Source organism: Delphinapterus leucas, chromosome 15 (genome assembly GCF_059928025.1).
Source record: "Delphinapterus leucas isolate spDelLeu-1000000601 "Yukka" chromosome 15, BTC_Dleu_Yukka2, whole genome shotgun sequence".
Taxonomy (NCBI): Eukaryota; Metazoa; Chordata; class Mammalia; order Artiodactyla; family Monodontidae; genus Delphinapterus; species Delphinapterus leucas.
Window position 1 is genome coordinate 63,528,219 of NC_143143.1, and position 12,032 is coordinate 63,540,250.

At 49.5% G+C, this 12,032-nt stretch overlaps 1 protein-coding gene across 2 annotated transcripts in view; it reads left to right on the forward strand.

Moving 5' to 3' along the window:
• The first annotated feature begins 588 nt into the window (after window positions 1-588).
• The window catches only part of ZNF341 (zinc finger protein 341), a 42,298-nt gene continuing 30,854 nt past the window's right edge, over window positions 589-12,032 (forward strand). The window contains exons 1-4 of one of the 2 annotated variants that reach the window (XM_089896716.1): window positions 589-910; window positions 6,397-6,507; window positions 8,251-8,447; window positions 11,039-11,188. In XM_089896716.1, coding sequence (XP_089752842.1) covers window positions 721-910; window positions 6,397-6,507; window positions 8,251-8,447; window positions 11,039-11,188 — 648 coding nt within the window. In that variant the 5' untranslated portion in view covers window positions 589-720. The remainder of the gene's footprint in view (window positions 911-6,396; window positions 6,508-8,250; window positions 8,448-11,038; window positions 11,189-12,032) is intronic. The other variant, XM_022592657.3, reaches the window with a different exon arrangement.

Sequence of the window (12,032 nt, forward strand, 5' to 3'; positions counted from 1 at the left end):
GTCTCAGGCAATTGGACAGAGGTCTGTATCACAGAGCTGGAGTCAGGTCCAGTGTGGTGGGGCTGGAGGTCCAGAAAACAGGGTTGGGAGGTGCCTGTGTGCAACAGGGATGGGGTCAGTGCACAGAGTTAGGGGTTCAAATTGAGACAGGCTGGGACCTGGGACCCTTTGCTGCAATGCTGCAATGCTTGCACCTGGACACACATCTCCCTGAGCAACAAAATACAAAGAAACTATATGGGACTAAAAATAACTGTGTGCATGCATGCACGGTTGGGGCAAATTATGGACCCCAAAGATACAAAAAGACAAAAAAACCCAACTGCCATTTGTGAAGAACCAGGAACAAAAACTGGGTGTTGGGAGCAAAAGCAGGGTACTGCACATGTCCCCTTGCACACAATACCACCTAAGGGGTGGACAAAACACCTAAGCCACCCCTCCACTTAACCCCTGGACACACCCCTACCTTCACACCATATAAGGAACAAGCTTGCCCTCCCTCAGCAAGCAAGCAAGGGAACCTGTCGTTTGCTCTCCCTCCCTGCTGCTGCAGCAAGGGCCCCAATAAAGCCTTGCCTGAATTTCTTATCTGGCCTCTAGTCAACTTCCATTCATTGGGGAAAGCCAAGAACCCTGGTTGGTATCAAAATGCTGCAGAGATAGGGGTCCACGTGTCCAATAACTGGGTTATCCAGGTGGGGCTGGGAGAGCCCCGGGATGCTGGGGGTCCCGCGAGCCATTCCTGGTTTTCCGGGATGGTGGAGGAGCTCCGAGGGGGAAGGAGGGCGCCCCCTGGCGGCCCCGACGCCGCCGCCACCACGGCTCCCACAATGCTCGCGCAGCCCGGCTTCGGGCTCCAGCGGCGGCGGCTCCAAAATGGCGCAGACGATCTTCGAGGCCCTGGAGGGTGAGCGGCGGCGGGGACTGGGGAGGCGGCTGTTCCGCCTTGCGCCTCCTCCCGCCGCGAACTCGCAGCGCGGGGCCCAGGGCGCGTGGCGCCTGCGGGGCGGAGGGCGCCGGGCCGGAACAGCCAGCGGGGCGGGAGGGCCACGGATGGGAACAGCCGCGGGAGCGGAGGTCGGCAGGGGTGGGGGAGCAGTGGGGCCTGAACAGAAGCGGAGTTGAGGCTCAGTGGTGGTTGTGGGGGCATCTCGTGACCGGAACAGCCGCGGGAGCCTAGGCCCGGCGGCGGCTGCGGCGGCGGGTGGGGGGTGGGTAGGGTGGTGCGTTCAACCGGACAGGCACAGCGGGAGAGAGAAGGCCCTGGGGGAGAGCACCGAGAGCGGAACAGCCGTAGACGGCTGGCGCAGCGGGAGGGGAGCCTCGGACCAGAACAGCTGCCGCCGCTAGGGCCCGGGCGGCGCGCGGTTGGGGCTGGGGGGCAGTTTCCTGGAGGGAACAGCCGGGAACCGCGAGGCGAGCATGGCTGCACCGCGGACGCGAGGGCTGGGGAGGGCTGCATCCAGGGGGACCGTGGTGCAGCAGCGGCTGCGGGGGGAGAGGAGCTGAGCGAGGGGTCTTGACCATTAAGAACTTGTATTGAGCGCCAACTGTGTGCCTTGCGCTCTGACATAGTGTCTTCAATTCAGACCAGGAAAGGATCGGCGCCGCCTGTGTACAAGGCCAGGCCTTGGACCGAAACCAGCAAACACGGGGTGACTACTTTGTGCACCATTATGGGGTGCAGAGTATTATAAACCCAGACCAAGAAAGGATGGGTGCCAACGGTGTGGTTGGCCGGGACGCCAAGTTACCAGACCCAAACCAGCAAACACCGCACCGACTGGTTGTCCCATGCTCTGCGAGATCCTAGGATGTGAATGGTCCTCAGGCTCTGGGAATTGTGAGCTTTGGAGACAGGCAAACACTGAGAGCCTCCATGTGCACTTGCTAGGAGTTGGAAAGGAAGCCTCAGAGAATTCAGGGCCATGGCCCAGAGTTGATGCTAGGGGGATACAGACCCAAGAATGCTCTTGGAGGGATGAGATGAGTATACACATAATTAGAGTGCAAACTGAAAGTAGGCTGGACTAGTGGTATGTGGCCGAGGCTTTGAGTCCTGCAACTCCCCAGGAGGTCTCAGCTGTGTCTCTTAACATCTTGGAGGATCAGCTCTCTCACCACGAAACGTGTAATCCTCCCCACATCTGGGAAGGTTAAGTTTCAGGAATACTCGTTGGTAAGGGATGTAGAAATTATAGAATTATAGAAAAGGTAAACAGTAAAGATAACCTCAGCTGGTGTTCAGTGCTGTGATGGGTGATGGATGCGGAAGGCCAGGGTCATTGGTGGCTCCCTCTGGAAGGCCAACAGGATGGTGTGAGGCCTGCTTTCTCTCTAGGTTCATGGACTTCCTCAGTGTTTGAATTTTCACTACAAGAATGTGTTCCTGTATTGAGTGATGAAGAAGGTAAAGGAAAAATCAGTTCCCGGGACTGTGTTTTGCGTGCTGGGCTAGGAGAAGGGCAGCAGAACTGTGGGGATCCAGAGGTGACCCAGGCAGTGGGGACTGCATTTGCAAAGCCCTGGTGGGGAGAGAGGTCTAGGATTCACAGAAGTTCATGTGAGCAGCTAGAGATGAGGCTTCTGAACTTTGTCTTGGCATCAGTGTGGAACTAAGAAAGGGTTTTCAGCAGGGGAGCTGCACAAGCTAACGTATGTTTATTATAAAGTTCACCCTGGCTGCTCTGAGAACAGACAGGAGGGGTCAGAGTGGCCGAGGGGAGGTGAGACCACTGCGGCTGTCCTGCTGGGAACTGATGGTGGCCTGGGCTCTGGGGACAGCTGTGGGGATGGAGGAAAAGTGGATCTGAGAGATATTTGGGAGACAGAGTAGGCTAGACTTGCTGAAGGACCGGAAATCAGGGTGTGAAGGGAGATAGTTTAAGGGAAGAATCCCTTAAGGTTAAGGGGTGCCCCAGGGGCTTTAGCTGGGTGGACAGTGGTGCCCTGTTCTTATTGATGAGGATTACTAGGAGAGGAACAAACTTAGGGGTGGGGAATGACACATTTGGTTTGAGTTTTACGTAGACAGTATTTTTTTCAAAGACAATTTCTTTAGAGCAGTTTTAGGTTTGCACAGTTGAGAGGAAGGTACAGAGACTTTATGTATACCTTTGATCCTACACATTCATAACCTCCCCTTTAATCAACATAACTCATCAGAGTGGTACATTTGTTACCAAGGATGAACCTGCATTGACACATCATAACCACCCGAAGTCCATAATTTATCTTAAGTTTCACTCTTGGTGGTGTACATTCTATTGGACAGTTGTATAATGACATATATCCATCATTGTAATATTATTGTACAGAGTATTTTCACTGCCCTAAGAATCCTTTGTGCTCTGCCTATACATCCCTCCCCCCACCCCTGGCAACCACTAATCTTTTTATTGTCTCCATAGTTTTGACAGGCAGTATTTTTTATTTTATTAAAAGAAAAATAGTCATTGATTTATTTTGGCTGCACTGGGTTTTACTTGCAGCATGCATGTGGGATTTAGCTCCCCCGACCAGGGATTGAACCCGGGCCCCCCGCATTGGGAGCGTGGAGTCCTACCCAGGCTGGACCACCAGGGAAGTCCCAATATATTTTTAAAAATAAATTTATTTATTTTTGGCTGTGTTGGGTCTTCATTGCTGCGTGGGCTTTTTCTCCAGTTGCGGGGAGCCGGGGCTACTCTTTGTTGCGGTGCGCAGGCTTCTCACTGCGGTGGCTTCTCTTGTGGAGCATGAGCTCTAGGCACGCGGGCTTCAGTAGTTGGGGCTCGTGGGCTCTAGAGCGCAGGCTCAGTAGTCGTGGTGCACGGGCTTAGTCGCTCCGCGGCATGTGGGATCTTCTCGGACCAGGGCTGGAACCTGTGTCCCATGCATTGGCAGACGGATTCTTAACCACTGCGCCACCAGGGAAGCCCCCAATATTTTTTTTAAATTAAACTTTTTATTTTGAAATACTTTTTTTTCTGTAGATTCACGTGCAGTTGTAGAAATAATACAGAGAGATTCCATTTATCCTTTACTTAGTTTCCCACAATGTAACATCTTGTAAAACTATCCTATAGTCTTATAACCAGTCGACATACAGAACAGTTCTATCACTACAAGATGTTGCCCTTTTATGGCCCCACCCACCTCCTTCCCCTGCTCCCCATCCCTGGTGTCCGCCAACCACACTAATCTGTTCTCCATTTCTAAAATATTATCATTTCAGAATGTCATGTAGGGCTTCCCTGGTGGCACAGTGGCTGAGAGTCTGCCTGCCAATGCAGGGGACACGCGTTCAAGCCCTGGTCTGGGAAGATCCCACATTAAACGGAGCAACTAGGCCTGTGAGCCACAACTACCGCGCCTGCGCGTCTGGAGCCTGTGCTCCGCAACAAGAGAGGCCGCGACAGTGAGAGGCCCCCGCTCGCCGCAACTAGAGAAAGCCCTTGCACAGAAACGAAGACCCAACACAGCCAAAAATAAATAAATAAATTTATAAAAAAGAATGTCATGTAATTGGAATCATAAAGTATATAACCTTTGAGATTGGCTTTTTTCACTCATTGTAATTCCCTGGAGATTCGTCCAAGTTGTTTATTGTATCAATAGGTTGCTCCTTTTTATTGCTGAGCAGTGCTCCGTGGTATGGATGCACTGCAGTTTGTTTAACTGTTCACCCACTGAAGGACATCTGACTTGTTTCCAGTTTTTTACTATTATGAATAAAACTGCTATGAACATTCATGTACAGATTTGCACACAAATGCTGACATACAGTTTTGCATTAGATGATAGAAGATTTACTGAAGCTCCTTCTGGAGGAGCATGAACCCCAGGTTTGAAACTCCAGATATTAGGGAGAACTAAATGAGGGCAAGCGAGGATTCTCAGGGAGAGTGTAAGAGGGAGAGGAGAGAGACCAGATGGAAGGAAGCCTTCAAAAATAGAAACATTTAGGGGATGGACAGGAGAAGAGAGTAAGGGAGGCTGGGAAAGAGCGAGCAGAGAGGTAGGGGAAGACCCAGGAAGGGTGGTGCCCTGGAGCCCGAGAAGGGAGTGTTTCAAGAAAGAATGTCTGATGCTGCCAGGTGGTCTTTGGTGATTCTGGTGGAATGATGGGGGCTTAAGCCCCACTGGAGTGGCTGAAGGAGGACTGGGAGGTGGGCAGAGGAGATGGAGGGTGTAGCCAACTCTCATCGGATGCTTGATGTTGAAGGGAGGAGAGATGAGAACATGAGTTCGAGGGAGGCCATTCTAGAGAAACCTGAGTGTGCGTAGCCGCTGCTGGGAAAGAGTTGTGGGCACAGTGTGAGATGGGCCAGCTAGCGGAGAACGGCTTCTGAAGGAGCTGGAGGAGGTGGAGAGAAGGGCTGGCCTCAGGAGGCACACAACCTGCACTGTGACCGGGGAAAGTATGCATTCAGTTTGGCTGCAGGAGCTAAATGGTTCTAGTTACCTTTCAGTTAGAAGCTGGGGCAGGTGTCCAGGTGAGAGGTTGGCTGTGAGGACAGAGAGAAGGAGGCGCCCTCTGGGTTATTGGGGAGGGAGGCAGTGTGCCTTGGTGGCCACTTAGATGTGAGGAGGCCTGTCTTCCAGCTGGTGACACGGCTGGACAATGTACTACTGAGAACCTCAACAGTAACAACTGGTTGGAAAACATGGACGTAGGCAGCTTCTCAAGAGTCCCCCCGACCACAATCCAGATTACGCTGTTTATTGAGGAACTGAAAAAATAAGCACACATTGGAAAACAAGAGAAGCCCAAGTGCAAGCAGATTTGTGGGATTTGTGGGGTGTGGATGGGGAAGACTTAGTAACATGATTTCCAGAGGGGTTGTTGCATTTCGGATTAGATTCAGCCATGAGTAAGAGAGAAGCCCAACCCAGCCGTGGCTTAAACAGGCTAGAAGTTTATTTCTCTCATGTGGGAGTCCAGAAAGAGGCAGTCTAGAGCTGTGACAGTGGCTGTGTTCTACAAGGTGCTCAGAGACCCAGAATCTTTCCAGTCTTTTGCCCTGTAGTGCCCTTGTCCTCATGATCTGGGATGGTGGCTAGAGTTCCCACCATCATCTTCTTGTTCTAGGAAGCAGGATGGAGGATCGGACAAAGAAGGGGGGTCACGTGCCAGGCAGCTTTTAAGAAAACTTCCCCAGAGCTCCCGTTGACCAGAACTTAGACATTCTCTAGCTGCAAGAGTGGCTGGGAGGTGTAATCTTTATTCTGGGGCCATGTTCCCAGCCAAAAATCTTGGGATCTATTGCAATAGAAGTTGGAGAGAAAGCATTTCAGTGCACAGACAGACATTTTTGCCGTGGGGGCCTTGCAATGGGTCTGGCTTGTAAGGGTGAAGTCAGGGTGGGATGCTGGGCCCACCTTCCAGAAAGGCTGCTTTTCTTTCTTCAGGAATGGACAATCAGACTGTCCTAGCTGTCCAGTCACTGTTGGATGGCCAAGGAGCAGTTTCTGATCCAACAGGCCAGAGCGTCAGTGCACCCCCTGCTATCCAGCCACTGGGTGAGTATCTGCTCAGGTTCACCAGTGGGAAGGGTAAGTAGCTTCATGTGAAAACAGGTGGGGCTGATGAGGGGGTGTGGGAGTGAACTGCCCACTGTGGTTCCCAGGTTGTCCTCTCACGTCTGAAGCCTCTCCCCTTCCTCCCAGCCTGGATCTTCAGGCTCAGACTTTTCTCTGCTTAGCTCTGAGGACAGTCTTTTTCAGTCACTTCGTGAATGTGGGGATCATGACAGAGAATGACTAGGAGCCCCGATGCTTAGCAATGCTTGTCCCTTTGACCCAAAGTCATTTCTCAGCTTCCGCTCTATGAGGCTAAGCATGAATCTCTCCAATTTACAGCCCAGGCCTTTGCGACACACAGAGGGCAACGAACTTCCTTTAGAGCCCTGTGTGAGTCTAGGTGTTCATCCATTCATTCTACAAAGATTTTTGAGTACTTGGGAACCATGCTGGGGACAGAGAGACACACACCTGAGTTTGAATCTTTGTTCACATAGTTTGGCTCTGTGACCTTGGGCAAGTGAGTTAACCTCTCTGTGCCCTCAGTTTCCACATCTGTAAAATGGGGATAATAGTCCTACCTCATAGGGATCTTGTGAGGGTACTTGGGATTCGGTTTTAGCTGTCATAAATAAGAAATGCAAGTTTCTTGTAGTTTGTACAAGATTAAAGTTTATTTCTTTGTTGCATAAGTCCTGATGACTCAGACCCCTTCTTTCATATGGCTCTGCTGCTCTCAGCATGTGGTCCAAGATGGCTGCTCCAACCTCCCACTTTCATTTCCACACTCCAGCCAACAGGAAGGGAAGAAAGAAGGAAGTAGAAGTCATACCCCTTCCTTTTAGGAGGAAGTTGTGTAGACAGTATACTTCTCTTCTCCTATTGGTCAGAATTCAGTCACATGACATGTCTAGCTGCAAAAAAGTCTGGGAAATATGGTCTTTAACTAGATGGCCATGTTTCTCACTAAAATTTGTATTACTTTTTAAGAAGGAAGAGTGAATATTGAATGACAATTAGACATTTCTGCCACAACATATCAAGAGCTTGGCACAGTGCATGGCCTGTGGTGGGCCTTCAATAATGGATGGTGTTAACTGTAGCTGATTGATTTAGTTTTTCATGCATTCAGCAGACATCCACTGAAGGCCTCCTATGTGCCCAGAAAATATTTTAGTTATGGTGATAAATAAGAGATATTTCCTTCCCTTAGGAAATATGGTGGTGATGGGAAAAATGTGATAAGAGAGTCTTGCCCAGAGGAAGGAACTGTGAACACTGCTTGAGGAGGGCTTCCTGGAGGAAGTGACATCTGAGCTGAACCTTGCAGAATGAGTTGTTCTGAGAGAGGCAGCTTGGCAGGGAGGACAGGGGATGCAAGGGCACTGAGGAGTGTGATCATGCAGCCCATTTGGGGACTGGTGAATAAATTCAGGCAGGATAAAGATTCTGAATGTCTCAACTTTTGAAGTGAACCCACCTTACGATTTCCTGATTTCTAATTTTTTGATTCCTGGGCGAACCTGGCTGGATATTCCTTCAGGTGCCAGCATGGTTTGAAAGCTCGTAGGAAGCACAGAGTTGATGCTTGACCCTCACGTGTTGAGTCATGGAATGCCGTTACTTTGCCTTTCTCATGGTCCAGCCACGGGCCTCCCGTTTCTCTCTGTGATGCCCCCTCCTTTTTTCTTGCTTTTTTTCGTTATTTCCCTCCCTCTGCTGCTCTGTGGGCATGACCCCTAGATGATGAGGATGTCTTTCTCTGCGGGAAGTGTAAGAAGCAGTTCAACTCACTGCCGGCGTTTATGACCCACAAGCGGGAACAGTGCCAGGGGAGTGCCCCACCCCTGGCCACAGTCTCACTGGCTACCAACAGCATCTACACACCTTCGGCAGCACCCACAGCAGTCCAACAGGCCCCGCCTCCTGCCAATCGCCAGGTATTTATCCATTCGTTTGTTCATTTATCTAGTCAAGTCTTTTTTGAGCACCCACTGTGTGTCAGGCACTGTGTGGGCACTGGGGGTACAGGGGTGGACAAACAGACCAGGTCACTGCCTTCATGGCATTGAGTGAGATAGATAGTACCCAAACAGATGTGTAGAGATGTACTTTTCCCAGGATAAGTGCAGAGAGATAGGGGATGTCAAGACAGGGATGGGAGCTTTTGCCCTTTTGTATATGGGGCTCTGGGACGAGCTCTGTGAAGAGGTGACATTTGTGCAGAGACCTAGGGAGGTGAGAAATAGTCATGAAGCTACTTTGGGGAAGAGTATTCCAGGGGGCCGGATCAGCAAGTGCAAAGGTCCTGAGGCGGAAGCGTGCTGGCTTTATTCCAGGAACAACAAGGAGGTGAGAGTGGCTAGAGCTGAGTGAGTGAGTGAGGAGGGTGAGAGGTGATAAGGTCAGAGAGGCAATAGGGGCATCCTGGCAAATCGTGTCGGTCTGTGGGCTTTTACTCTGCATGAGATGGGAGCCATTGGAGGATTTTGAGCAGAAGAGGGATATAGTCTGATTTACACTTTAACTAGGTCACTGTAGCTGCTGTAGACAGTAGATTTTGATGGGAGTCAAGAGAGAAATCCAGGAGCCTGATTAGGGTGCTACTGTACAAATCCAGGCAGTGGGTAGTGGTGGCTTGACCAGGATAGTGGCAGTGGAGGTGGAGAGAAGGGGTGAGATTTTCAAAATATTTAGAAGGTGGAGCTGACAGAGCTTGTGGATGGATTGGATGTAGGGTGTGAGCTTAAGAGGAGTCAAGGATGACTAGAGTTGGAGTTGCCATTAACCGAAGTGGGGAAAACAACAAGGAGAAGGTTTGTGTGTTGGGGGGGGGTGTCAGGAGTTCAGCTGCTCATGTTGAATTTGAGACGCCCATTGGACCTTTAAGTGGAGGCAGTGAAGATGCAGACAGATATATAAGTCTGGAGGTCACAGGGCAGGCTGTGGGTATCTGGAGAAGTTTGCAGAGTTCTCAGTCAGGAACACAGTTCTGGAGCAAAGACACTGTGGGTGGGAGCTCAGAGGGATTAAAGACTCCTCTAGGGAGGGTGGGAGGGAGGGAGACGCAAGAGGGAAGAGATATGGGAACATATGTATATGTATAACTGATTCACTTTGTTATAAAGCAGAAACTAACACATCATTGTAAAGCAATTATACCCCAATAAAGATGTTTTTTTAAAAAAAAAATAGGGGGCTGGGCATGTCCCATGATGCCAGGTCACGGGGACAGGTTTCCCTCTGGCTTCCTCTTGTCTCCTTATTCCTCTAAAACATTATCTTCACCCATTGTATAGACATAATTCCTGCCATCAAGATAAAAGTGTTCACCTCCAGATCCATAGGACATGTACATTTTCAAGTTACCATAGACATCTTCTAACACAGAACAGTCATTTTCTCACTCCTTGATTATGAGTTTTGTTAGTAGAAAATGTTCCTTCTCCCCCCACTCCCTTTTTTTTTTTTTTTTCAGTAGGAGAGAGGGAAATTCTTCCAGTCCTGGGCAAGGAAAAAACTTTAGAACACAATCCGTTGTTAATGGGCAGACACGAATCCCTCTGCCTAAGTGAGTTGGATGGACGTGAAAATGATTTCCCATTTTTTGTCTCAGCCTAATGCATGTGACATTGTAAAAATACATGTCACTGCCTTTCCTGGCCATGACATGGGGTGTGTCCCTAAACTGCCTGGGTTGTCCTTGCTTGGTTGAGGGCAAGGACATCCTGTTTGAGCAGGGACTCTGGGTTCAGGGGCCCAGTTGCTGCTGTCCCCAGGGGTCCTCCAGACAGATGACTTAGGAAGATGCCAGGAAAGAAAGGCAACAAATAAACAAAACAAAACACGCTTTACATCTGCTGACAGGAATAGTCACTGCATGTTTGACACCCTCTTGTAAGGTCTGCCTTTCATCCTTGCTGTTAACCTGAGAGCATATTATTATACTTTCACACACTTACTTAAGTACGCACAGGAATTACATAGTAGTATCGTTTTAGATTTTTAAAGATGAGGATATATAATGTACATGTTATTGTATAATTTGATTTTCCATGCAATACCTCTTACTTGCTCTCTATAGTATTCTATCCATGACTATATTGTATTTTTTGATCTATTCTCCTACTGATGGACATCAAGGTTATTTCCAGTTTTTCACTATTAGAAACAAGGCTGTGCAGAGTACTCTTTTTCTGTGGACTCCCTGTGGACAGGTGTGAGTGTTTCTCTAGGACAGAGGCCCAGAAGGATTGTTGCTGGGTCACAGGGTATATGCCTTACATGGAGGTGTGACTTGTTCTCCTCGTTTGATAGACGAGGGAATGGAGGTTGAGAGAGGTGGAGTGACTTTCCCAGGGTCACATGGCAGGGAGCAGTAGCAGAAGTGGAAATAGAATCCAGGTCTGTGGGACTTCAGAACCCAGATCTTTTGCATCATGCCATCTGCTTCCTTCCACAGTCTCAGGCGTGTTCTTTCTCTCCCTTCCTCTCCCTTCCTCTCTCTCTCTCTCTCTCTCTCACTGTCCAGATCTCCACGTACATTACCGTGCCCCCATCCCCACTGATCCAGACCCTGGTGCAGGGGAACATCTTGGTAAGCGATGACGTGCTCATGTCTGCCATGTCGGCCTTCACGTCCCTGGACCAGCCCATGCCCCAGGGCCCCCCGCCTGTGCAGGTAAGAAGGTGGCCAGTTTCTCACGGGATCTTGATTCTAGGCCTGCATGTTGACTCCTGCAGATTCAGAATCTTGTAGAGAGAAGGGGGCTTGGCCCCAACTCTCCCTCAAGCTAAGGAGGCCTGTCAGCTTCCCCTTGGCCAGCCCTGCTGTGGGTGGGGAAGCTGCCGCATTCAGCTGGGACCCGGAACATGACTTTGGGGTTTCATAGCCACAGTCCAGTTGTTTTGATTCCTATTTTTATTCTTAACAGAAGTGTTCCATGTGCATTAGAAAAACACTAGAAAGTACACAATAGAAAAGTAAAAAAAAAAAATTTTTTTTTAAAAATTATTCTCAACTGGAAAGTAGAGGGACATGGCAACTGACTGAATTTACAATTCTTGGCTGGATCCTGTATTGGGTGGGGTGTGGGGGAAGCGGTAAAGGCCTTATTGGGACACTTGGGGAGATTAGAATTTGGAGGAATCTGAATATTTTATTTTATTTATTAAAAAAAATATTTATTTATTTGGTTGTGCTGGGTCTTTAGTTGCGGCAGGTGGGCTCCTTAGTTGAGGCTCACCAGCTCCTTAGTTGAAGCACATGGGCTCCTAAGCTGTGGCAGGAGGGCTCCTTAATTGTGGCATGTGAACTCTTAGTTGTGGCATGCATGTGGGATCTAGTTCCCTGACCAGGGATTGAACCCAGGCATCCTGCCCTAGGAGCACAGAGTCTTAACCACTGCGCCACCAGGGAAGTCCCGGAATCTGAATATTTTAGATAATAGTATTATATCGATATTCAATTTCCCGTGTATGATCATTGAATTGTGGTTATATAGGAGAATGCCCTTGTTCTTAGG